The sequence below is a fragment of the Bos grunniens genome, chromosome 3 (genome assembly GCF_055505025.1).
Source record: "Bos grunniens cultivar Pamir isolate PY7600 chromosome 3, Bosgru_T2T1.0, whole genome shotgun sequence".
NCBI classification, from domain to species: domain Eukaryota; kingdom Metazoa; phylum Chordata; class Mammalia; order Artiodactyla; family Bovidae; genus Bos; species Bos grunniens.
In genome coordinates this window covers 113564783-113592747 of record NC_141167.1, presented here as the reverse complement: position 1 = coordinate 113592747, position 27965 = coordinate 113564783, and the positions used below count along the sequence as shown (strand labels likewise).

General features: G+C 44.3%; 1 protein-coding gene across 1 annotated transcript; it reads right to left on the bottom strand.

The window, feature by feature from the left end:
* Positions 1–242: 242 nt before the first annotated feature.
* On the bottom strand, positions 243–26990 carry PCP4L1 (Purkinje cell protein 4 like 1). Its single transcript, XM_086393745.1, has 3 exons — positions 26753–26990; positions 2156–2210; positions 243–1341 (listed from the first exon to the last, which is right to left on the bottom strand). The coding sequence occupies exons 1-3, from the start codon at positions 26759–26761 to the stop codon at positions 1196–1198; spliced, it is 210 nt and encodes a 69-aa protein (XP_086249871.1). The 5' UTR covers positions 26762–26990; the 3' UTR covers positions 243–1195.
* Between the last annotated feature and the right edge of the window lie 975 nt (positions 26991–27965).

Here is a 27965-nt window from a genome sequence, read left to right as displayed (position 1 = left end):
GGTGCACTCCGGGGGTGGCAACAGCAGCAGATAAAGGCAGTGTGGGTGGTGAATCAAGGTGAGGACAAGGTCAGGGAAAGAAGGTAGGAGGGGGCTCCAGTCTGCAAATTCTCAGCCAGCATCAGTTTCCGGAGCCACCGTGGCATCTGTGCAGTTGCTCCACCACCTCCCTGAGGCCAGCTCAGACTTACATTCATACTCCTCCGGAGAAAAATATAGAAGTAGAGGTCAAACGGCTCTACTTGAGGGTTTTTTCTTTTTATTGTTTTCATAATTATTACACATGCTAAAATCACATAGAGTGGTTATTCCAACTCTGCTCTGACTCTACCACGAGGCAGGTGGGAACTATAGGGGTCACTTGATTTGTGTGGCCTCTGAGGCTATCTAGACGTGAGGGGTTAGAGGTAGGCAGGTTAGCAAAGCCCCAAGAATCCTTTACATAGTACACCTTTACCAGCAGTAACTTGTATCTTTAAGGACTTCCTCCTCCTTCATTTTTCTTTCCCTCCTGAATCTTCCCATTTCCCTGCCTGTGGCCCCTTGAACCTCTTCCATGTCTGCCCCTTATGGTTCTCGACTAACATGATGAAGGAAATTTTTCCTTGTCCCAGTCTCCCATCCTTGGAACTAATCTACTCAGCATGCACTAACATGGAAGCAGCTTGATTTAGGTCTGCCTAGGGGAAAGGGAGGCTCCAGTTCCCACTGTGGCTTAGCTCCTAGGAGGGGAGTTGAGGTGCTGATGAGAAGGATGTGAAGGGGAAAAGATGCTAACTGAAGTGAAACGTTTGTAACCAGTGGAACAGGGTATATGCCCCACCACTGGGCACCCTACTCTGAAGGCATTCCCCTCCCTCCCACATTATCAGGGGTCCCTCTCTCAACCTCAAATCCTCTTGCTCTTCAACCTCGTAGGGAAGGCATAGGTACTGATCAGGATACTGGCTGTATCTCCAGGGGAAAATGGTCCACCCTTAGACAAGTGGCTGCCTATTAAATTCTTCATCTTGCCTATGTTCCTTGTGCCTCTACAATGACAATGGCTTGAGGGGCTGGAATAAATAATGTACAAGGGTTGAACCTGCCTCTATGAGAGGCTAGTGGAACAAAGAGACAAAGACACAGGGGAGTCAGAGCTGTGGAAAAGGAGAGGGAAGGGAGCAGAGTGTGAGGAGAGGGTAAGGCTGGTTATTCAGGAGCTGGGATCCTTTTTCCTTTTCTGGAATCGCCGGAACTTGCCCTGAATAGCAAGGGCAGCCTTCTCTGTTTCTGGTGCCGTCAGATCAATGTCAATCTCCTCCTCCTCATCCTCGGTCTTCTTGGCACTCCCAGCTTTCCCTGCAGACAGTTGAGAGTTTCATTAATGAGGAAAGGGCCCCAGCCTTTTCCCCAGGCCCCAAATACAGTGGTTAAAGTCCACTTTCTGCTTAGACTCTGTTTGGGCCTCCAACCTTTGCTAGGACACAGAATGTCTAATAATCTCCTAGGAGCTTGAGTCAGGGTACCTGGGCTGAGAATTAGTTATAGTAATTACTCAGGAGCTTTGCAACTCTTAAACCAAGATGACAAATGTCTTCTGTCATCACTTATTCCTAAATGCTTCCTTGGTGGCTCAGTGGTAAAGAATCCGCCTGCCAATGTAGGAGACGCCAGTTTGATCCCTGGGTTGGGAAGATCCCCTGGACAAGGAAATGGCAACACAATCCAATATTCTTGCCTGGGAAATCCCATGGACAGAGGAGCCTGGTGGGATACAGTCCATGGAGTCGCAAAGAGTCAGACATGACTTAGCGACTAAACAACAATTCAGAGTACCAGAGTGCACTCTCTTTCCCCAGCTTTCTCTCAAGTTCTGATTGAGACAGAGTCTGGGATTATTTGATGTGTTTCTTCCTGTCACTGTGTGCCTGTTTCCAGGCATTCCAGAGCCAGTTTCTAAAATCAAAGAGTAAATAGTGGTAGGTTTACTTCTTAGGAAAAAAGTAGAAGGAAGCCTATAGATATAGTGGTCTTAAACTAGTGCTTTGTTTCACTTATTACATTCTTATTCCTGTTACATCTGACTTTAGGAGCTTCCAGATTTACAGCTCTACTTGTTTTCATGTCCTTATATTTACCTGCTCTATAAACTTCCTAGCCCATCCCCACTCACCCTTTTCCTCAGGGCCAGGTGCCTGGTTGGTTGCTGGAGATGTTTTGGTGTTAAGCTGGAAACGAAAAATCAGAATAAGGTATTAAGGTACCATCCCCTTAGAATCACCATCATAATTTCCAAGTCCTCCTATTACCAAGCACATCTCTTAGCCTTTTGAAGAAGTGAGTCTTGAGATCAGACAGAGGGAGAAAAATCAACAAAATTTATTCAAAAAGTATTTGTTGCTAAGGAGATCGTAGAGGACAAAAGAGGAAAAACCTGCCCTCGTTGAATTTGCATTCTAGGATTTAGATAGACAAATGAATAAACAAAACTATTATTATGTTATTATGGACTTCCTACTGGTACAGTGATTAAGAATCTGAGTTGAGGGGGAAGCAGGTGAGATCCCTGCTTGGGAGCTAGGATCCCACATGCCTGTGGCCAAAAAAAACAGAACATAAACAACAGAAGCAATATTGTAACAAAGTCAATAAAGATTTTAGAAATGGTCCACATCAAAAAGAATCTTTTAGAAAATTATTATTATGTTAAACGGTGAGGAGTGCTATAGACCAAAGACAGGGAAGGGAGGTAGTGAATGCCAGGTGGGAATGGAGAAATACAGTTGTACACAGAGTGGTCAGGAAAACCCTCTCTGAAAGGTGGCATCTGAGCCAAGAGCTGAAGGAGATAAGGCAGTAAGGCCTATGGATGGAGGACAAGAGCTTTCAAGGGGTGGAAGTGTCAGGGGAAGCACACTGACTGAAACTGCCCACCCTCGCCCGGCACCATAGTAGCCATGTGTGTGAGTTATTTTATAACAGGAGGTCCCAGCAAAGAACATGGAACTAATAAGCCACCACCAATAGGAAGAGTTCGGTAAAGGTCAAAAGGCAACACCATGTGTCCTTCCACCTCCCAGAATCCTTCTTGCTGGCATCCATCTTGGCTGAGCAATGCGTGTCCCACCAGGAAGGACCCTGAGTCAGAATGATTGGCCAAAGACAACCTGGGAACTAATCCCATCACCATAAAACCTGAGACTGGGAGCCACGTGGCAGAGCAGTTCTCCTGGGTTCCCTTACCCCACTGCTCTCTGCCCGGGGTTCCCTTTCCAATAAAGCCTGTTGCTTTATCAGCTCATGTGTCTCCTCAGACAATTAATTTCTGAGTGTTAGATGAGAGCCCACTCTCGGGCCCTGAAAGGGGTCCCCCCTCCTGAAACAGCAGTGTCACTAGCCTGTTTGAGGAACAGCAAGAAGCCAATGTACCTGGAGTGCAGAGGAGGAAGAAAGAGGAACAACAGATGGAGATGAGATCAGAAATGACTGGGAGTGCAGGCAGACCATGCTGGGCCTTGGAAGTCATTTTAAGAAGCTTGACTTTTACCATAAGAGGGAGGAGAAGCCATTAGAGACCTTCAATTTGCACATAAGGGGCATTAGGGAGGAAGCAGAACAATCTGCTAAGCGATTATTGCAGAAGACCAGGCAGGAGATAACGGTTGCTTGGATCAACAAGGTGGAGGTGAAAATGGTGAGCTCAGTCACCCATCGTGTTTGACTCTTGCCACCCCGTGGACTGTAGCCTGCCAGGCTCGTGTCCAGGCAAAAATACTGGCGTGGGTTCCATATCCTACTCCAGGGGGTCTTCCAAACCCAGGGATCGAACCTGCTTCTTACATAGAGGCTGGCAGATTCTTTACCACTAGCGCCACCTGGGAAGCCTGTGGAAGCGGTGAATAGTAGCTCAACTCTGGTATACAGTTGTCTCTCAGTACCGCAAGGGATGGGTTCCAGGACCACCGAGGATACAAAAACCCGTGGATGCGCACGTCTGTATAAAATGGCATAATGTTTGCACATAACCTATGCACATCCTTCCACATATTTTAAATCATCTCTAGATTACTTATAATATCTAATACAATGTAAGTGTTCTATAAATAGTTGCAGCAAATTCAACATTTGCTTTTGGGGATTTTCTGGAATTTTTATAAAAATATCTTCAATCCTCAGTTGATTGAATCCACGGGTGTGGAACCCTCAGACACTATTTTCGAGCTACCACTAAAGTGATTGGTTGATTGGATAAGTGGCACTGTGAGACAGGAGTCAAGCATGACTCCACAGTTTTAGGGCTGAGGAAATGAAAAACAATGGAATTGCCATTTTCTGAAATGAAGAAGACAGCAGGGAGAGCAGGTATTAGGGAAAAGATCCGGGGATTTGTTTTTGGACAAGCTTGACATGCTTACGGAAGTATCCAGCATTTGCTTTGATACACTGTTGAATAACTCATTTGAATAATAAGTTAAAGAGAAGGCCTTGGCCCAGAGATATAAATTAGGCAATTATTAACATGTGGTTAGTATTTAAGCCATGAGACTGAGTGAGATCACCAAGGAAGTGAGTTTGAATAAAGAAGAGAACAGGGTCAAATCCTAGGGCATTCCAGTGATCAGAGGGTATAGAAATGACAAAATGTCAATAAAAAAATTAAGAAGAAGCCAGGAGAAAAGCCAGGAGATTACAGTACTTGAGAAGCCACACAGAGAAACTATCTCATAGAGACGAGAGTGATTGTGTCAAATTCTGCATGTAGGCCTAGTAAAATAAGGATCAAGAATTGACCACCAGGTTTTGCTATGGGGAGATCACTGGTGACAGTAACAAGAGAAGTTACAGTCGAGGAAGGGAGGAAAAATCTGATTGTAGTGTGTTCCTAAGAGAAAAGGAGGACAGGCATTAAAGCTGCAGATATAGAAGGAGTTCCAAAGAAATAAGAATGGGGGCTGTGGCTTGAGGGGAACATGGGGTCATGAGAAGATTTTAAGACAGCAGAAGTTACAGAATATTTGCTTTGTGGAAATAATCCATTAAAGAAGGAGGAGAGAAAGAGCAGGAGAAAGGGGGAAAGATTCAGCGCATGAGTAGGGGGTGGCCTTGAATAGGAGCTAAGAACAGATCATCCAGAGTAACTGGAGGGGAAGCAGAGTCACAAGAGCCCAGATACAACGGGGGGGGGGCGGGTACATTTTCAAGGTCTCTTTTAATTGCTTCTGTATCTGAAGTAAAATAGGTAACAAGGCCTCCTTCAAGAGGCAAGAAGAGGTACTGAAGGAGGAGGGCAGAGGAGAAGGGATGAAATACTCATCTAGGAGAGGAGGAAAGTGAGTGGATTAGGAAACAGTAATAAGATTTCTGGGAAGCATTAAGGCCCCTCACAAGGCCAAGTTCATGAATACGAAGTGAGATTTGTCAATTCGTATGTGTGCTTCTTTCCAGCCTCTCTGCTCAGATGGAGAGTTGGATGTAACATAATAGAAACTCCCCTTCCTCAGAATCTTAGCAATAGAACTGCTTCATCTGGTCATTCCTCAGTCTCAAGGTACAATTCATCTTGAAACAGTCACTCCTGTAAGCTTCTGGGTCCCCGTAGAGTTTGTTTATTTCACAATTTTGAATACTTGATATTTTCAAAATACAGAAACTGGTTGCTTTCAAAAATGTTTTCTCATCTCGTCCTTGGGAGAGCTCAATGGAGTATAAAATATTATCGCTCATTTTATAGATGCAAATCTTTGTTAAATGACTGCCAGATATAAGGGTTCTACTTTAGAAAGCTGATAGAACCCAGTTTATGTTATGCTGTTGTTCAGTCGCTAAGCTGAGTCTGACTCCTTGCGACCCCATGGACTGCAGCACGCCAGGTTTCCTGGTCCTTCACCATCTCCCAGAGCTTGCTCATACTCATATCCATTGAATCAGTGATGCCATCCAATCATCTCATCCTCTGTCACCTCCTCCTCCTGCCCTCAATCTTTCCCAGCATCAGGGTCTTTTCCAATGAGTAGGCTCTTCGCATCAGGTAGCCAAAGTATCAGAGCTTCAGCTTCAGCATCAGTCCTTCCAATGAATAATCAGGGTTGATTTCCATTAGGATTGACTGGTTTGATCGTCTTGCTGTCCAAGAGATTCTCAAGAATCTTCTCCACCACCACAGTTTCAAAGCATCAATTCTGTAGATTATGCTGTTTCCACCCTATTTTTATCAATACTTATCACAGACTTATATTTGAGTTTAGCACTGTTCTATACATGAAAAGGGTATAAAAGAAGCACAACATTCATTCATTCAACAAATATATCACTGCACAGTATATGCAGTGATACTGTTCTATATATGCAGATATATGCAGAATTACTGTTCTAGACATTAGGGATACAGAAATGAGCAAAATTATTAATAAGTCCCTGAACTCATTAAACAATTATGCCAGTTAGTGACAAGCGCCAAGAAGGAAAATAAAACAGAGTAGTCTAGGAAGGCCTCTCTGATGAGTGACATAGAGGTTTGAATGACATATAAGAGCCTTGCGGGCAGATGAAGCAACAAGTGGAAAGTCACTGAGGCAGATTTTGTGCCTAGTGTGTTAAGGGAAGAGTAAGAAAATCAGCACGTCTGGAGTTGAGTGAGAAAGGGAGAGAGTATAGAAAATAAAGTTGGGTAGGTGATAGAGTATGAATGTCTTTGGACCAGGGAAAAGATGAGATTTTTTTCCTTTTTCTTACTCATTTATTTTGGGCTGCCCTAGATCTTCATGCAGTATGTGGGCTTTCTCTAGTTGTGGCAAGCAGGGATTACTCTCTAGTTGCAGTGCATGGGCTTCTCAGGGCAGTGGCTTCTCTTGTCGCAGAGCACAGTCTAGAGTGTGCAGTCTCAGCAGCTGTGGCATACAGGCTTAGTTGCCCCGCAGCATGTGGAATCTTCCCAGACCAGAGATTGAACCCATGTCTCCTGCATTGGCAAGCAGATTCCCAACCACTGGACCACCAGGGAAGTCCTGGATTTTTTCTGAGTTGACGAAAAGGCATCACAAGGTTTGATGCTGAAGGAAACATGGTCTGACGTGTTTTTAAAGGATCACTGACTGTGGGGTGGAGAACAGATTAGAGAGAGGCAAGAAAGAAAGAGGGGAAACAATTATGAGGATCTTACAAGTCAGATCGTGGGCATTTGGACCAGGGTGGTAGTAAGAGAGGTGATAAGACTTGAGACAATTTTCATGGTAGAATAAGTTGGATTTGTTGATGGATGTGTGAATAAAGATAGCTCTTTCAAAGAGTTCTGCTTTAAAGAGACCCAGAGAAATTGGACAGTAGCCGAGATAGGATGTGGGGTCATGGGAATGATTTAGTAGAGAAGGAAAACCTGATGGTGCAGAGACAGAAGTCGTAAGTACTACAGTGATCTTGAATAGGCAAAAGGAAATGGATCTAGTGCACAAGTAAATAGGTTGGCCTTAAACAGAGCTATGGACAGTTTATCCACAATATAGGAATGAAGACACAGAATAGGGGTAAAGATGGAAGAAAGGTGGCAAGAGTAACGGGAATGTATGAAAGTTCTCTTCTGATTGTTTCTATTTTCTCAGTGACACAGGCACACTTGTCAGCTAAGAGTGAAGAAGGGGCAGAAAGTATTTAAGATTTGAGGAGAGAGGTGACTGAGTGAAATAGTCATCAAAGTTGAGAGTGAACGACTGGTGAAATGTGGCAGGACAACCAGGCAGCCCTAAGGACTCACTTGAAGTTAATGGGCATAGATTTAAAGTAAAAGCAGTCAAGATGGTGTCCCTATCTTCCAGGCTGAGCGAGCAAATTGGACAGGTTCCCAAATAATACTTCTCAGTCATTTATTATGTCCCAAACCCTATCCCATATCATCCTCTGAAATCTCTGAGATGTCATCCTGTTTTACAGGTGAGGAAACAGGCTTAGAGACACTAAAAATTTTGCCCAAGTTCAAGCCACACTTCTAGAAAACAGTGAAACTTGCTCTGGGACCCAGGCAGACTGACTCCACACTTTTAACCACTGTACTACGTCCCCAAGATCGAATACAGTCACACGCTGACACAAATATGCCAATATATTAACAATTACTGAGGCTAGGTGGAACGGATACAGATGTGCATTGAACAATTCTTTCAACTCTGACAAATTTTTCTAATAAAAAGTTAGAGGGAAATAAGAAAATAACAGTTTGGGATTTCCTTGGTGGTAAAGAATCTGCCTTGCAATGCAGGGGGTGCAGGCTTCATCTCTGGTCGGGGACCTAAGATTCTACACGACATGGAACAACTAAGCCCAGAAGCCACAACTTCTGAGCCCACATGCTCCATGCATCACAACAAAGATCCCGAGTGCCACAACTAAGACTCAATGAAGCCAAACAAATAAATAGTTTTTAAAAAAGAAAATAAAGTAAAACAAAGATTATGATTATAAAACACTGATGCTGTACTGTATTTGATAGGGAAAGTGTCTTTAAAAGTAAATTACAAATTTAAGAATTGTTAGGTAGATGGACAATCCCAGCCTTTTGGATATTAAAATGTGGGGCCAAACTAAGATTGCTTTATTGACCATATGTGATTTTATTTATTTACTTATTTGACTCCGTCAGGTCTTCATTGCAGCACGTGTGATCTTTTGTTGAGGTTCACAGGCTCTAGTAGTTCCTACTCAGGGACTCCGCAGCGAGAGGGCTTCAGTAGTTGTGGCGTGCTGATTTAGTTGCTCCCAGGCATGTGGGATCTTAGCTTCCAGACCAAGGACTGAATGAACCCATGTCCCCTGCATTGCAAGGCACCTTCTTAACCACTGGACCACCAGGGTTAAGATGTGATTTTCAAAGGATACACTAGTCACATCTACACTGCTTTTTCAAGTCTTGTGATTTATTTGTGCTTTACTAACATCTTGTAACGGAGAAGGTGATGGCACCCCACTCCAGTACTCTTCCCTGGAAAATCCCATGGACGGAGGGGCCTGGTGGGCTGCAGTCCATGGGGTCACTAAGAGTCAGACATGACTGAGCGATTTCACTTTATTTTTTCACTTTCATGCACTGGAGAAGGAAATGGCAACCCACTCCAGTGTTCTTGCCTGGAGAATCCCAGGGATGGGGGAGCCTGGTGGGCTGCCATCTATGGGGTTGCACACAGTCGGACACGACTAAAGCGACTTAGCAGCAGCAGCGGCAACATCTTGTAAAGTACTGGAGATAGCAGACAGTTATAAAATAACTATCTAATTTTTAAATTATTTTTTAAATTTTATGTAAGTATAGTTGATTTACAATGTGTTAATTTTTGCTCTAATGTTTTTGAAAGGAGATTATAAGTTGATATGGTCCAATTTTTATAGAAGATATAAATTGCTTATCTATGTATATGTACATTTTTATTTAAAAATCTGGAAGAACATGCACAAAATTGTTCCCCAAACCCTATAGAATTCCTCCTTGTCCCCCTTTGACAAAAGAAAAAAAAAAAGGTTTCACAAGAGGAAGGGTTATTCCTGAGACTCTTGGGAGACTGGCCACTCAATACTCTTTCTTTTCCCATGGTTTTCCTGTCTTCCTACAGTAAAATTTTTTTCACACGATCAATATAATGATCCAGTAGTTAGCTAGGTGACACTTTCCATGATGCCACAGTGTCATCACAAGAGGTCTATCCACACTGAAAAGCATGACATGGATGGGGTGTTTAGTAACAGGATAACATTCAATAGTCCAGACAAGAGGGTCACAGGTCTAGAGGCAAGTTCTATAGTCCCACGATCTCTGACTTCAAATCCTACTTTCTCTATTACCAGCAAATCTCCGAATCTGATCCTTGCTTTAACTATTATCCCTCTCTCCCTCCCTGTCTCTCTCTAAGCCCATTCCCTTAATCTACCAATTCTTTTCTCTCATCCCTCTCCTTTGGAGGAAAATCTGGACTCCAATTCTAAATATCTCCCTTCAAGTAGCTGTCTCTTCCTCTACAGCTAACCTTGAGAATCCACTAAGCAGGAGTATGTATCGGGACTGAACCACACAGGCCACCCCTTTCCCTCTGCCTGGGCAGCTGTTGCCTTCCTGAGTCTCTCCTGAGATTACTGACCCTGGAATGGAGCCATGGCACAGCAGCTGTCTGGTCACCCAGGGCTTCTCAGCTCTATTTGACTTAAATTTATGACAGGTCACTGGGGAGAGCAGAAAAGGGTTCTAAAAAGGAGAAGAAAACCCCTATTACTCACAATCCTCCTTGAAATCTCTCTCATACCTTCTACTAAAACGTAATATGTTAGAGCTTCAACTTGCCCCTCCTCCCTGCACCCTCTGCAGCCAGTTCTCAAAATAGCTGCTTCAAACACTCTGGGTTTCTGGATTTAGTGGTTAGTGATTTGGTGCGGTGTGGGGGTTGGGGGCAGTTAAATCACAAGTTGTTAGCTCCCACCCTCTACATCATACTCAGCCCTTTACTGGTCTCTGGTCCCTGCCCTAACCCTCCTGTGTATCTCCTAGAAACTCAGTAATTTTAGGTGAATAAAGATCCTCTAGTTCATCTATCTGGAAGCCATCAGATTAACCATATTTTAGGCAAACCAAGGAGGCAGGGAGGTCCACTCTATGTGAATCACATGCTCTATGAGCGTCTCTCACAAAACCTTACACCTGCAGAGGATCGAGTCTAACCCACAAGAGCTGTGACAGGTGAGTGAGTGTTTCTCAGCTGTTCTCTCTCTCAGCCTCTCATTCTGGCCAGGTATGGATTACTCTCAGATGCTCTTCTACTTCTTTCAATACTGAGCTCCTCTGATCTCAGAAATAATGACAGTTAAATTGCTTAGCAAATCCTTCCATGTCCTTGTAGAACCCATCTCGGGGAACTGGAGGGAATCAAAAGACTTTAGAATGCCACGCTACCTCATCTTCTCACCCAACCTCATCTTAAGGCTTCCCTGGTGGTTCGGATGGTAAAGGACCTGCCTGCAATGCAGGAGACCCAAGTTTGATCCCTCAGTTGGTAAGATACCCTGGAGAAGGGAATGGCAACCCACTCCAGTATTCTTACCTGGGAAATCCCATGGACAGAGGACCCTGGTGGGCTACAGTCCATGGGGTCGCAAAGAGTCAAACACGACTGAGCAACCTTCACTTCATTAGCTCATCTAATTAAAAATCATATATATATATATATAATACTTTGTACCAGTCACTTTTCTAAGTACTTTAACACGTTGAATTCTTACAATATAACACATTGAATTCTTACCCTATAAGATAGGTAATGTTACTAGTCTCACTTTACAGATAAGAAAACTAAGGTCCAGAAGAGGTTAATTAACTTACCCAGATGTTCAAGCTGGTTTTAGAAAATGCAGAGGAACCAGAGATCAAATTGCCAACATCCACTGGATCATGGAAAAAGCAAGAGAGTTCCAGAAAAACATCTATTTCTGCTTTATTGACTATGCCAAAGCCTTTGACTGTGTGGATCACAATAAACTGTGGAAAATTCTGAAAGAGATGGGAATACCAGACCACCTGACCTGCCTCTTGAGAAATCTGTATGCAGATCAGGAAGCAACAGTTAGAACTGGACATGGAACAACAGACTGGTTCCAAATAGGAAAAGGAGTACATCAAGGCTGTATATTGTCACCCTGCTTATTTAACTTATATGCAGAGTACATCATGAGAAATGCTGGGCTGGAGGAAGCACAAGCTGGAATCAAGATTGTCAGGAGAAATATCAATAACCTCAGATATGCAGATGACACCACCCTTATGGCAGAAAGTGAAGAGGAACTAGAAAGCCTCTTGATGAAAGTGAAAGAGGAGAGTGAAAAAGTTGGCTTAAAGCTCAACATTCAGAAAACAAAGATCATGACATCTGGTCCCATCACTTCATGGGAAATAGATGGGGAAACAGTGGAAACAGTGTCAGACTATTTTTTTGGGCTCCAAAATCACTGCAGATGGTGATTGCAGCCATGAAATTAAAAGACACTTGCTCCTTGGAAGGAAAGTTATGACCAACCTAGATAGCATATTGAAAAGCAGAGATATTACTTTGCCAACAAAGGTTCGTCTAGTCAAGGCTATGGTTTTTCCAGTGGTTATGTATGGATGTGAGAGTTGGACTGAGTGCCGAAGAATTGATGCTTTTGAACTGTGGTGTTAGAGAAGACTTTTGAGAGTCCCTTGGACTGCAAGGAGACCCTGCCAATCCATCCTAAAGGAGATCAGTCCTGGGTGTTCATTGGAAGGACTGATGCTGAAGCTGAAACTCCAATACTTTGGCCACCTCATCATAGAGTTGACTCATTGGAAAAGACCCTGATGCTGGGAGGGATTGGGGGCAGGAGGAGAAGGGGACGACCGAGGATGAGATGGTTGGATGGCATCACCGACTCGATGGACATGAATCTGAGTGAACTCCGGGAGTTGGTGATGGACAGGGAGTCCTGGAGTGCTGCGATTCATGGGGTAGAAAAGAGTCGGACACAACTGAGCGACTGAACTGAACTGAACTGACTGAAGGTCATATAGCTAAGAAGTAGCAAAGACAGGATTTGAACCAAGACAGTCCAACTCCAGAGTCCACCCTCTTGAACAATATGCTATGCTATATCCCAGTCTCCAGCCAAAGACATAAGCGTGTGTATGCATGTGGTACACACATACCACATGAGAAGCATGTCCAACGTGAAACTAACTTAATTAGACAAGTTCTCCCGCACAGCAGAGCAATCCCTGGGTAAGAAGGAAAGTCCTAGGGATCATGACTTCCTTCCATTTCCAGAGTTAGACAGCTGTATTCAAAACTACTCTCTCAATCCATAGTCCCCAACAGTTTCTTGGTATACACTCTAGAGCAGGGGTCCCCAACTTCCAGATCCAATGCCTGATGATCTGAGGTGGAACTGATGTAATAATAATAGAAATAAAGTGCACGATAAATGTGATACACTTGAATCATCCCCACCACCACCCCCACTCCCCTCAACCCCTGGTCTGTGGACAAATGATCTTCCATGAAACCAGTCCTTGGTGCCAGAAAGGCTGAAGACCACCATTCTACAGGGCCCCGTCCTCCCAGGACGGGGAGAGCTCATTCGTAATTTAAGAATCTGACCCAAGACCATGCCTACTGATTCAGATTCCTACTCTGAGAGTTGAGCTAACCACACTGACTCTGGTTTCCATCTTCTAAAAAATATATATATACAATTTAAAAAATATTTATGTATTTGGCTGGGCCTTAGTTGCAGCATGCAGGGTCTTTAGTTGTGGCATGTGGGATCTAGTTCCCTGACCAGGGACAGAACCTGGGTCCCCTGCTTTGGGAGTTTAGAGTCTTAGCTACAGGACCGCCAGGGAAGTTCTTGGCTTTCATTTTAATGTTTGCTCAGTGGGCCTCCTGACACACACCAGGCTAGCCCCTGGGGGTTAGCCGTAGCCTGTTTGTGTGTTCTTCACTCCCAGGGAGATGCTAGCCTTTCAGATTCTGAGAATTCCACGTGCAGGATCAACCTACTGGTTTCCATTCCAAATGACTCCCTTGCGTCCACTGAAGCCTGTTACTCCAAGCTTCTAGCAAGCTGAAGCTTGGTTCAGTTGCACCTCACTGTGCACAGAAGACTAAATGTTTCTTACTTCTCAAAACACACCAAACACTAATTAGCAACTACGAGGCCCATCAACTCTTGTTTTTCCCTAGAGGGCCCTCGTTTCTTTCCCTGCCTTCCTTCCTGTATTCCCTTTTTCCTCACCTCTGGGCCTGATGTGTTCCAATGTTCCATTCGATCATCTTGGCAGTAGCTGCCAATTCCCCATGAGTAACTTTTGTTTCCTCTGCTGTTCAAAGTTGTGGACTTCCCCTTCCTGTGGGGAAGGAGGAGAAGAAGAGGCCTGCTGGCTTAGGAGTCTTTTGTCTTCAGGCATTGAGACTGCAGAGAGAGGTATGACATAGCAACGTCCTCCCTTTCCCCACCCCACACCTCTTTCCAGGGCATTTATCAGCGTTCAGATGATGTCTTGTCCTTCCATTTGAGTTTTAGAGCCTATTCCCCTTTTCTCCTTCTCAAGAAGCTTTACAATCAATGTTCCTCACTTATAAATAAAACCTTGTCCTTTCTCTAAGACAAAAAAAAAAAGCCTTCATCAATTTGAATTCCTTCTCCAGCCACCACTAGAGTGAAAAGAATCAGATCTAGGACCAACCCTGGAGGAACCTCAATATTGAAAGCTTAGGGTGATCCATTCATAATAGTGCTAGAATGATTGGCTGCTGCTGCTGCTGCTAAGTCACTTCAGTCGTGTCCGACTCTGTGCGACCCCATAGACGGCAGCCCACCAGGCTCCCCTGTCCCTGGGATTCTCCAGGCAAGAACACTGGAGTGGGTTGCCATTTCCTTCTCCGATACAATGAAGTGAAAAGAAGTGAAGTTGCTCAGTCATGTCCAACTCTTTTCGACTCCATGGACTGCAGCCTACCAGGCTCCTCCATCCATGGGATTTTTCTAGGGAAAAGTACTGGAGTGGGGTGTCATTGCCTTCGCTAGCCATGTACAAAAAACCTCAATCTATACTTTGCACCTTATACAATAATTAACTTGAAATGAATATAAAACCTAAACCTGTAAAACTTCTAGAAGAAAATACAGGAAAAAAATCTTTGCAACCTTGGGTTAGGCAAAGATTTCTTAGATACGCCAAAAGCACAATCTATAAGAGAAAAAAATTATAAATTGGACTTTGTCAAAATTAAAAATTGCTCTGAGACTTCCCTGGCAGTCCACTGGTTAAGACTCAATGCTTCGTATAGCACATGGAACTCTGCTCAATGAGATGTGGCAGCCTGGATGGGAGTGGGGCTTGGGGTAGAATGGATACATGTATACGCATGGCTGAGTCCCTTCACTGTTCTGAAACTATCACACCATTGTTTGTTAATCAACTACACCCCATATAAAAAAAAAAGTTAAGGAAAAAAAAAAGAAGACAATGTTTCCACTACAACAGGCACAAGTTCCATCCCTGCTTGATGTATTAAGATCCAACATGCCTGCTTGGCATGGCCAAAAAATACACACACACACACACACACACACACACACATATATTTAAAACTGCTCTTTGAAAGACACTTCTAAGAGAATGAAGAGACAAACCTCAGACTGGAAAAAGTATTTGCAAATCAAAAATCTGATAAAGGACTTGTATCCAGTATATATAAAGAACTTTCAAATATCCATAATACGAATACAATTTGTAAAAAGGACAAGATGTTTGGACACTTCACCAAAGAGATGCATGGATGACAAATACGCACGTGAAAATTTGTATAACATCATTAGTCACTTGAGAAATTCACACTAACACCACAATTAGATCTCATTATATACCTAATTCCCTGGAGAAGGAAATGGCAACCCACTCCAGTACTCTTGCCTGGAAAATCCCATGGAAGGAGGAACCTGGTAGGCTGCAGTCCATGGGGTCGAGAAGAGTCAGACACAACTGAGTGACTTCACTTTCACTTTTCACTTTCATGCTTTGGAGAAGGAAATGGCAATCCATTCCAGTGTTCTCGCCTGGAGAATCCCAGGGACGGGGGAGCCTGGTGGGCTGCCATCTATGGGGTCGCACAGAGTCGGACACGACTGAAGAGTCTTAGCAGCAGCAGCATATACCTAATCAGAATTTTTGTTATTGTTGTTTTGGGTTTTTTGTTTGTTTTGTTTATGACAATACCATGTGCTGGCAAAGATACAGAGTGTCTGGAATTCTCAGACATTGCTGGGAATGCAAGACGGTATACCTACTGTGGTAGTTTCTTTTTTTTTTTTTTTTCTTCATTTATTTTTTGGCCACAGCATATGGCATGTGGGAGCTAAGTTCCCTGACCAGGGATCAAACCCGTGCCCCCCGCAGTGGAAGTGTGGAGTCGTCCTAACCACTGGACCACCAGGGAAGTTCCTGCGGCAGTTTCTTAAAGTGACGTCACTCAGTCGTGTCCAACTCTTTGCGACTCCATGGACTGTAGCCTACCAGGCTCCTCAGTCCATGGAATTCTCCAGGCAAGAGTACTGGAGTGGGTTGCCATTTCCTTCTCCAGGGGATCTCCCCGACCCAGGGATCGAACCCGGGTCTCCCACATTCCAGGCAGACGCTTTAACCTCTGACCCACCTTAGGGAGTATCGGTAGTTTCTTAAGGATACATTTATCATATAGCCCAACAATCCTACTCCCAGGTATCTACTCAAGTGAAATTAAAACTTATGTCTACATGTAAACTTGTTAAGTGAATGTTTATAATGGCTTTACCTATAATCATCAAAAAGTATAAACAATCAAATGTCCCTTAACTGAGGAATGGATAAACAAACTGTAATACATCCATACAGTGTAATACTACTCAGCAATTAAAGAAGGAATGAACCATGGACACACACAACAGGGACGAACTTCAAAGGCATTATGCTACATGAAGGAAGCCAGACCCAAAAGGACACACACATACTGTAGGATTCCAGTTATGTGACATTTCTCGTAAAGGAAAAACTCTAGGGATAGCAGGCAGACCCGCAACTACCAAGGGCTGAGGGGTGACTGTAGAGGGGGCTGGGGGAATTTGGGGATGATGGAACTGCATATATCTTGATTGTACACAAAAATTTATATAACATGAAAATTTGTATAACATCATTATGATGAACGGTGGTGTTTATATGACTATTTGTTAAAATTCACAGAACTATACTCTGATAAGGCTACATTTTACTTCAAGTAAATTAGACTTTATTTTTTTATTAAGGGAGATAAAAAGGTTAAGGAGAGGTCAAGAAGCTAGCAAAGACTGAGAGCAACGGAGTAGAAAGGTGACTGGGGTGGGGGTGAGGGCCAGGATCTCTCACGTCTCTCTTCTTTTCATAACTGGGCTCCTCAACACATTCACTGTTTCCATTTCCTTACGTCCTACACACTCCCCAGCCCACTTCAACCTAGCTTCTACTCCTTCTCCACTGAAACTGCTCTTTAGGAAACCAAAGTTCTTTGTAATAGTAAATCAAATGCAAAGTTTCAGCTCCACTTGGCTTGACCTCTTGAAGCATTCAGCAGTGTTAATCATTTCACCTTTCTTGACACACATTCTTTCCGTGGCTCCTGGGAAAACAAACAGTTTTTCCTGTTTGTTTGTTTTTTTTTTCTTTCTGGACACTTCTGCCAACATTTAAGTATTGGAGGCTCTCAAGGTTTGGGTCTAGGCTCTCTTCTGTTCTCTTTTCCCAGATGATCGTATATGTTCCTATGACTTCAGTTTATCATTTATACCAGAACCATCCAACAGAACAAAGTTGGGCAAACTACTGCTGACTACTAAATCTGGTCTGCAGCCTGTTTTCCTAAATAAAGTTTTACTGGACCACAGGCATGCCCTTGTTTGCGTGTTGTTTGTGGCTGCTTTGGCACCACAATAGCAGAGTTGAGTAACTGCAACAGAGACCACATGGCCCACAAAGCCCAAAATTATTTGCTACCTGGCCCATTACAGGAAAAGTTTGCAGACCCCTGCAATGGAACTTTTTGCAATAATAGAAGTATTTTGAAATGATAGAGTGCCATCTAATATATGGCACTTCCTAGACACAAGGGGCTACTGAATATTTAGAAATGTGGCTAGTGCAACTGAGGAATAAAATTTAGAATTTTTAATAACTTAATAATTATTATTAATAATTAAACCATATTCAACAGTGCAGAATGCGACTGAGGACTCAAATGTACAACCTCCCTTTGTTATCCAAAAAGGATTGGTTTTAGGATCCCCAAGGATATCAAAATCCACAGATGCTCAAATCCCTTATATAAAGTGGCACAGTACAGTTGGCTCTCCATGGGTTCTGCCCTCTTAGATTCAGAAATCTGATCCGCTGTTGGTGGAGCCTCTGGATGTAGAGGGCAGACCACATACCTCTACCCCAAACCTCTCCTCCGAGCTTTAAAACGTCTCCACTTGAGTGTTTTATGGAAACTCCAAACTCTTCAGTTTCAGACTAAATTCATACTCGTACCTACCCAACCTAGCCCTCTGCAATATTTTCCATTTCATCCAATTGTACAAGCCAGAAACCCACAAATTGTTTTTGATACCTTTCCTTCCTTTATATTGCATATCCAAATTCAACAGTAAGTCCTGTTAACTTTATTTACCAAACCCCTCTTAATCCCTTCACTTCTCCCACTGTTACCACCCTAACACAGCTGTTTCTTATGTAGACCACCTTAAGAGCCCAGGTGTTAGCAATGCTCCTAAGACAGAGATGAAAATTCTTAACATTGTCTAAAAGGCCCAACATCGTGCAGGCTCTGATGCCTCAGTAGCCTCGTCTCTGTTCCTTTCCGCCTCGATACCTTGACGCGCGGTTCTCTCACCCCTGTTCCCCTTTTACCTAGTTAATTCCTATTCTTCAGAGCTCTCCTCAAGAATTGCTTCTTCCAGGAAGCTTTTCTAAGTGCCCCCAGACTAGGCTAGGTCCCTCATTATGTTTTCATAGCATCTAGTATTTCTCCTTGATAGTACTTTTTATTAACGTAATTACATATTAATTTAGTGGTTAGATACTGAATGTCTCCCTCATCTCAGTGTGAACTTCTGTGAGGGTAGTGGCAATATCTATCTTATTCACTCTTGTACTCCCAGGGTCTAGAACAATGCCTTTACACACGATATATACTCAGTATTTGTCTCCTTTTCAGTCTAACACTTTAAAAAAATATTTATGTATTTGGCTGAGTCAGGTCTTAGTTGCAGCACGCAGAATCCTCAGTGTGTCCTGTGGGACTTTTCACTGCGGCACACAGGCTCTAGCTGTGGGCCTCGGGCTTAGTCGCTCTGTGGCATGTGGGATCTTAGTTCCTTAACCAGGGATCGAACCCACAATCCCTGCATTACAAGACAAATTCTTAACCACGGGACCACCAGGTAAGTCCCCAACTAGCATTTGTTGAAAGAATGAAGGGAGCTCCAACTCTGCTCTATTTGCCACCACACCTAGCTTTCTAAAATCTGTTTCCAGATAGCTGAGGGCCTCATTTTGTAGTGGTTCAGAAATAGTGAAGCTAGGTCATTGGTTTTCCTCACTTCAGCGGATTTACCTGAAAAAGAGCTGAGGGTGAAGGGGAAGAACTTCTCTAGAGGTATATTTCATATTACTTGTATTATGGTTATTGTGTGCTTGTCTTACCTCCCTTTCCCCACTTTCACCACCCCACCAGAGCCCACTTCCTTGAAAGCACGGTCCATTCATTTGTGTATCACTAGCAGTAACTGCAACCTATACCTTGCACATAGTAGGTACTCAATAGATATTTGATTACATGAATTAAACTTTTCTTAAGCCTCAAATTCCTGGTGGAAGCAGTATGTCATATCAGGTAGAGTTAGACAGATCTGGGTCCATACCCTGGATCTGAATTGACTGTCCCAGCTCTGCCATTCCTAGCTGTGTGACATTGGGAAGGCAGTTAGCCTTGCTGTGTTCAGATCTCTCATCTGAAGAAGAGAAATATTTATCCTAAAAGGTAAAAAGAACCAGAAAAATGTATGTAAAATGTCTAGTCCATATGAACATAAATAGTTATTATTCTGAAGTAAGGTAACTCTGGGTTGAATGTAAGGACAGGTCAAGTTACTAGGGTGTTGCATGATTCAAGTCCTGGAATGAAACAGCAGAGCTTTCCACGGAGTAGATCTTCACGAAGTGGGCCTGAAGAAAGAAGAGAATACCTGGGATGGCTCTAAAGGCCCTGGAGGCTTATTCTGGTACAAAAGGAGTTTCATAACTGATCTCTTTTTACTCTAAACTAACCCTGGAAATCACAATCTCCCTATCTTCCCAATGCCTGACCCAAAAAGGCTGACAAGGGCTCTAAACCTTTGGTAAAGGGTCCAACAACAGACTGCTTGGATAGAAATTGTATTCTGTACAGCCCCTACCCATGTCTGGAGTCCTGGAGCCTGCTGGAACCAGTCCCAGGTCAGGGGTGTACAAGAGGAGAGCTCCAGTAGAGTACCTCCAACAATGTTCATGTTTTACTTCAAAGAACCCTTAGACACAAACACACTGTTTGCTTTTTTTCCTTTCCTTTTTTTTTTTTTTTGAGTTATAGACCACAGGGGGGTGATTAGTGCTCAGGAGCAAATAAACCACGTCTCTTTGATCAAGTTCTTTCATCCATCTACGTATCACAAAGATGTTTGTGGAAATATACTCCTTGCCTCAGAGGACAGTTTGGTTAGTATTGTCTTGGCAAAGCACCTAAAAACAGTCAAAATGGTAGCAACTTAGGTGCTGTTTCCTTGCTACCACTGTTGGGAAATAGGCACCCTATAACTCTAGGCCCTACTTGCCCCACCCCCTTCCTAGGCTGCAATTCTTCCTTTCTTAGTCTCTTTCATCATCAGTGGTGTTGCCACAGCAACCACTGTCACAGGGAAGAGGCAAGACAGTGTCACCCGCTCTGCTCCAAGCAGCAAGTTAAAACTAACCATAGGAAAGTAAACGACCCAGATTTTCCCATACTCCTCATCCTACTGGCGTCTTTCAAGAGGTATCACAGGTTGTTAGCAGCAGCGACAGACAGGAACAAAGGAGCATCTCATCATACCTGGGCAACAGGTACCCTGCTTTTGCATGATATAACTTGGATGCTGGGCAAATGAAAGCATGTTATACACACATTATAATACTGTTAGAATCACGTAATCCAGATGAATAGGCACAAGGGCTTAGAATCCTGTCCTACAGTCCAGGGCAGAGAACTCTAAAAAGGGACTGAATCCTAAAAATCCCAGATATGAATCCCAGACACCTCTTTCTTGCCTGAGTATTGACATAAATCCTAGGCTGTGTAAGCTCCGTTTGCTTTAGAGGCACAGAAAGGGAAGAGAGACAGGGTTAGTGCATCTGCTTTCAAGGGGTGACAGAGAGACTTCAGCCCCCCAGAGACCCTTCTATCCCTGTTGACATGTTCCCCCCCCCAATGTGAAATGAAGTTCACTGCTAAAGATCCTTAGAAAGGCCTTTGGGATCCCCTGGTGCCCCTGAAAGACCCCAGACTGCTGTTTTTGGAGCACCGTTGGAACTGTTTCAATTCTTTCAGTGTAGCAACCAGCTGCAGTCCTCAAACAGCTTCAGAAACACTTTCTCAAGGTCACCCTCAAGATTATAACAGGAAAAGAACTACGAATCCTAACTCCCAGTTCTACATACACATCTTCTTTTCCTAACATAAGGCGTATAACTCAAATACCTTATAGCTCGGGTGCCTCCTAAGACAGGAATAGAATCTAAGCAGTCCGAGCTCCCAAGCCCCCTGGTCTGTCCTTCCCCATTCAGCCACCCCACCTCTGTTTCCTGGAATAGCAGTAGCCCCCACCGGAGTCAGGCACAATTCCTTGTTTATGCCAGCTCATGGTACGCAGTGAGTCAAAGGCCCCGGCCCGTTTCCCCTCAGCATGGACTGCCACAATTTAATGAGTGTTATTTGTGGTGCTTTGCGCACAGCTTGGAACTGTGCCTTCACCCCATACTGAGGGAAGGGGGTGGGGGAGAGAGAGTAGTGCCAAAGCATCACTTATTACTATAATCTTCAATGTGCATCCTACCCATGGCGTTAATGTCCCAAAATAAACGTATTAATCCCACCACAGCCTACAAAGCAAACACGCAGCTGGAGGGCTTCACGTGGGAGGGAGGCACCACCAAGGACACCGGAACAGTAAATGGCGCCTCTTTTCCCTGGATGGGGGGCTGGGAAACCTAGGTGGGCCTGCCTTCTGGTGTCAGCCTGGAATTGAGCAGTCGTCAGGCTTCAAGGAGGAGAATGTGATAAGGTCCAGGCACCTGCAGAGATGCAGATTTCTTAGAGAAAGTGGTTTTGGATCTGCTTCTGGCTTGGCTTACTCCTGCAGGTAAAATAATCCTGGGCAAGTCAAGCCATTTTGAGCAGCAAGTTTGGAGTATGGATTTAGACAATTATGCACTTAGTATTGATCACTTACTTTGCCAGCCTAATACATTCTTCTTCCCCTCTTCTAGATTTCTCCTCCAGAAGCCACTATACTCTCTTTGGAAGTCGAGTGGCCAAATAAAGGAGGACTGTTCAGCATCTGTTTGATCATCAAGTACAGCAATTTTACTTAAATACCCACTTTTCAGCACTGGGTCCTCCAAGTCAAATATGTTAGAGTTAACAGAATTGGTCATTCCTTTCTTCTCTGAAAGAAAACCTCTCCTTCTGGTCCTTGATGCTCTACACTTAAGGAAATAAATGATGGACACCAGGAGCTAAAAATGCATGAAAAGAGGGCCTCCGGGCTTCCCCTTCCCTTGATTCCTATTAACTTACCTACTCCACTTCAGCACATTCATTGCACACATTTTTAAGGTGATGAGGCATCTCAAGGAAGAACAGTGCTTTCATTCCTATGTTGGTCTCTCCTCTCTCTCTATTCTCTTATTCAGGATTTACTAAATCATCCTGCTTAGATTTCCTATATAAGGTATTTGTAGTATTGTCGTTCAAAGTTGCATGCAGACTTCATGTCACTCTATCGCTGGGGTCACACACTAAGTCTTAGGGAGAGCTCTCTGGGGATAAGAAGGCAGTCGTCTGAGCCCACAGTTGACTCTAATGCAGAGGTTTGGGCCTCAGTTTCCTTGTCTGCACAATGAGAAGACTGGACCAGATGACCTTTAGGGCTCCTTAATGAATCTGAAATTATATCACTAAAATGTTTTGATATATTATTTGAGATTTTCTTGATGAAAAATATTACCTGTATTTCTTCTAGAAAGATTTTTGCAAAACTAAGCTTATTTTTTCCCATGATAACATAGACTCATGAAAGATAATTTGGAACTACAGGAAAACAGAAAGAAAACAGGAGGAGACATTTATAGAATCACTACCTTGAAAAGACAGTTATTAACCTGATCCTTCTTCCTCCACTGCATCTGCAAGCCTATACCCATCATTTTGTTCAGGGTTAAGACCCTCCACGGACAGATATGAAAGACTGTATGTTTGCATATTTGGACTTCAGCCACATTACTTATGGATACCTGACCCTAAAGAGACTTGATATTATAAAGTGTAACTGATCACAGCTGCAGCTTAGGAAAAAGAGTCATCTATATTCCTGGGTCACAGGATGACAAAGTCATCCACTTGGACCATCCAGAGAGTCTCCTGCTCAAGCAGCCAAAGTCGATGACCTGGATGGATGACTAAGAGGAGCAAATTCTAGAACCAAGTTATGGTTTCTCTTTCTTTAGAAGACAGATATTTCTAGAGGTAGAAAGGTTTCTAATATCAAGTTTTTCTGTTTTATATATCCAATATAATTGTCATCATAATTAAATACAATGAGAAAGAGAGAGAAACTTGGATTTCCCCCAAGTCCCTACCAGGTTCCCTAACAACTGGTTCACAGAAGATATAACAGAATGATGTCACTCTGATCAAACTTACACTGTGGAAAAGGCTTGTAGACTCAGACAGATATGCACAGGAAGAAGAATGTGATCCCCAAAGTGTGATATGTTATGTTAGTCACTCAGTCATGTCTGACTCTTTGTGACCTCATGGACTTTAGCCCACCAGGTTCCTCTCTCCATGGGATTTTCCAGGCAAGAATACTGTAGTGGGTTGCCATATTCCCCTCTAGGGGATCTTCCCAACTCAGGGATTGAACCCAGGTCTCCTGCATTGCAGGCAGATTCTTTACCATGTTCCATTCCTATTACCGAGGAAGACAGCAAGCAGAATAATAAAGGAGGGAGTACTGGTTCTAGTGAGGTTTCTAACTGATCTGTCCCTTGCTCCGTCCCCTGCCAGCCTGGGGACAGACACTATGGGGCAGACACCATGGGACTAGTTATCAGACCTCCATAACCTTTGTTTCAACAGAATGACTGCTGGACCAAGGGATTCCTCCAGCTGGGCTTTTTTACACTTGAGAAGTGCAACAGGATCACAGAAAAACTTTCAAGTGTGCTTTAAGCAGCCAGCTACACCATATGAGAAGGGATTATAGGAAAGAGCCCTCAGGGACTGGATGCATCTCCCATTCCCATTCTTCACCGAAACTGGCAAAAAGTTATTAAACTATAAGAGACAGGCTGATTGTCAGCAATCAAGTCCTGCCGGCAGCTGTGAATGCAGACAAGCTGGAGATGAGCCTGCGGCTCCTCTGCGCATGAGCACACACACTCACAGGGAAATGCTCTGCTGCAGTACTGAGTGACAGCAAAGAGCCAGGAAGGCAAAGTGTAACCAGAGACCCTCCCCAGCAGTGCCACCAGGACCCTACACTTTTCCTCTAGGTCTGGAGACCACCTTCCGCTCCCAATTTTTGCTCTTCATTTGAAATGAGAATCTCTTAAAGAGATCCCAAATCCTCTTATTTCATGCAGTTTCTCTGAAGCAAGAAAATAAGCAGGTAGAGGAGGTGAAGCTTACATAAGATTCAGAGTGCACAGGGCTTTCCTGGCTAGAACTCAGCCTGAAATAGGAGACCCCTGGGGCTGGGCTGAGAGAAATAAAGGAGCTTGGAGTCTCCCTGGAGCTTCAGAGCTCTGGGCAAAACTTCCGCTTTTCATCATAACTTTTACAGGAGGAAGAAAACAGGCTGGGTCTTGGCCTCGATGGAATTCAAGGCCCTTTGGGGATCTGGTTCAGAGACAGTTAGTCTCTGTGAAAGCCCAGGTAGCTGTTTCTGGATTTCATAAATACTCATCCCTGAAGTCGGGCTCAGCTCCGTATTAGGGGGCAACTTTGACGGCTAAATTGATAGTTAGAGCCAGATCACGCTGACAGCCTGGACGTCTGGGCAGCCCTGCAGACAACGGATGGTTACTTCCCATTCAAGGATCCTACTCTCACCATTCTACTTGGGTTCCTGATTGAGGCTAGCCAAGTACAGCCGCTAAGTCCAGACTTGATGTTCCCCTCAAACACCAAATTGCTTTCCTTGACACTGCTTTGTGACAGTTTTGTCACTCCACCAAATACCGCTCTAAATCCCAGCCTCTGTAGCATATTCTACAAAAAGGCTGTGCACTTCCCCTTAAAAGCACAGACTAACCATACATCTTTGTGTCGGCATAGCCCTCAGATCACAAAACCCCAGGGGATGGCTTGAATTGCAACTTTCAGATTTAGAAACACTGGAGGGGGCATTGAACTCTAGACCTTAGTGAAAAGAGGAAATGGAAAAACCTCTCCTCTCATATTAGAGCTGAAAGAAGCAAAAGGAAAGAAGATTGAATCTTTTTTTTTTTCTTCCTTTTCTTTCTGAAAGGCTGCTGTAATCACAGTCACAACTATCTGAGGGACAGGAAACCACTTTAGCTCATCTGCAGCCCCCAGACTAGCTGGATTTTCCAGGATGAATTTAGTGGACATGGCAACCAACACACAGTAGTTGGTACTAATTGGCTCCCTGGGTGACAGCTTTTCGTAGCCAGCAGAGCTCTTGCTAAAGATGAAGATCTAAGCTGAGACCTCGGCTCCAGCATCCTGCCCCTTCACTGATCTGTATTCTTGAGAATTCTCAAGCTAGTTTTTCTGAAACACTCTAAAATAAATGCTTTTAAGTTAAAATTTTAAACAGAGAGAGAGAGAGAATAGCTAACATAGATTGAGTGCCTACTCTGTGCCGGGTACTAAGTACTTGGCATATAACATCTCATTTAATCATTAGAACAACCAGTATTACCCCCATTTTGCAGATAAAACACTGAAGCAGAGAAAGGTTTAGTAAACTTGCCTAAGGCCACATAGTAAGTAGTAGAGCTGGGATCTGGCATATAGATGAGAAGTTGGATTTAACACAGGATCCTGGGTTCTAGGAAAGGGGTTGCCAAGACCAAGCCTGTGATGTCACTGCCCATACTGACTTCACTCAGAAAGGAAGATCCTTGTCTCTGGATGCCTGCAAATGCAGTCAAACAATGGCACAGGTCTTTTTCCCAGTTTCTGTTTTGACCCTCACAGATGGACAGTGTTCTCTGAATAGAGGAAATCACAGTTAATGGACTGGGTCTGGCTCAGATGACCACGGAGCCTCAGGATGTAACAAGCACTGCAGAGGGAGGTCTATTCTTGAAGGGGACATCTCCCCAGGAGCCGGACAGGCCTCCACTACAAGGCTTCTGAATGTCAGAAATGGTCCTTCCAACAGTTGGCTCTTGATTGAATGAATGGAGGGTGGGATGTCACCTTCCTAAAAGGGGCAAAGTGGCCACCTCAGGGGCCGAAGGCTGGAGTTCTCGGCTGAATGCTACCTAAGGAGTGTAAAAGCAATACAGCCCTAGGAGGACAGAAGTGAACGGTTTTCTCAGAAGTCAGGGGAGTGAAGGGAAGCCCGAGTAACCTCGGAGCAGTAAAACAGATGCAGAGAGGCGCATCCTGAGGGTAAGATGTATAACCAGAGACCTCAGCCTCCCTCCATTCTACACTCGATTCCAGTCCCCCCAAATCGACACCCTCAGTCGGGAAACTTAAAGCCCCCCTTTTCCAATCGCTCCCAGCGCCTGGATACGGGAGCTTTACCAGAGAAGCAGGTGGGCGCCCCGGGAGGATTCTCCGCGGATGTGGACTACAGCACCCTCCCGAGCCGCCCTGGGACACGCGAGCCGCGGCCTCCCAGCGCCGCAGCCCTAGCCCGCAGCGGGGAGTCGAGCAGCGCCGCTCACCTCGCTCATCTCTGCGACCAGACGGGGCGCGCGGGGCGCGGCACGTGCAGGGGAGACAAAGGGCCCTCGGGTTGCACGGGCGACGGCAGCGAGTTACCGGGCTCTGAAGCTGGGTCCCCGCTGATGAGGCGGGGAGAGTCGGTGCAGAGAGCCGTTGTTCTAGTGCCCGCACCCCAGCTCCAAGCGCTCAGCTCCGCGCCGGGAGTCCCCTTCCGACCATGTCCTGTCAGAGTCGTGCGGTTAATCACCGCTGGCCCCACTTTTTATAGTCAGCGCCATACCCGCCTCCAAACCAACCAATAGGAGCTCTTCCTACCTCAGAGTGACAGCACCTCGTAACCAATGGTGGCAGGCTCAGAGGTCTGCTGCATTTCCAAACTAGGGTAAGACAGAGAGCGGGAAGGAGGGGGAGACCGTCGGGGGATGAGCGGATGGAAAATGAAGTAGGGGGAGCAAAGAAGGAAGGAATAGTATACGAAGGAAGGAAGGAGAGAAAGGGAAGGAAGGGGTGTGTGAGTTTGAGAAAGTGAAGAAAGAAGAGCTGGAAGGAAATCAAGAGGGTACATGTGAAGCCGGCAACAGTGAACTCAAAGGGTAAAGGGAAGAGATGTTGCAGATTAAGATTTAGTTATAGGATGGCAGTCTGAATAAGAGAATGGCGGAAAGGAGGAAGGGAAGGAGAGGGACAGAGAGACAGAGAGATGGAAGGGAACAGTGTTCTGTAGCAAAGAACAGGGAAAATTTTAAGTGCCTGATTCAGAAGATTTTATTCTTAGGAGTTGAAAGACATTTTCAGGTTCATAAATCCTACCTCCCACATAATGCAAAAAACCCTCTCCAGCAAAATGATGGTTCCCTAGGGTCCACTTGAATAGGTAGTGAGCTCCTCCAAAAGTTAATTTACAACTGTTTACTCATTCAATCTCAATCTGTCAGCACATCCTCCACTGTGCTCCACTGTGGTGGAGAAACTATAAATAAAAATTAAAATTAAAAATTAAAAGAAGAGAGACTTCTTATGACCTTACACCTTTTGTTGCTATTAAAATAGATTTCACTCAATATGCAAGTCCTATCTCTTAAAGTCTAACTTTTTTCTTCCTGCAATTCAGGTAGCAACCCATTTGGTGGTACATGTTTGAGTACCAAAACTAGCAAGTGGACTCTGCCCAGGTGTAGGGAGCAGATGTGAAAAACGAAGCCCACAGTCCAA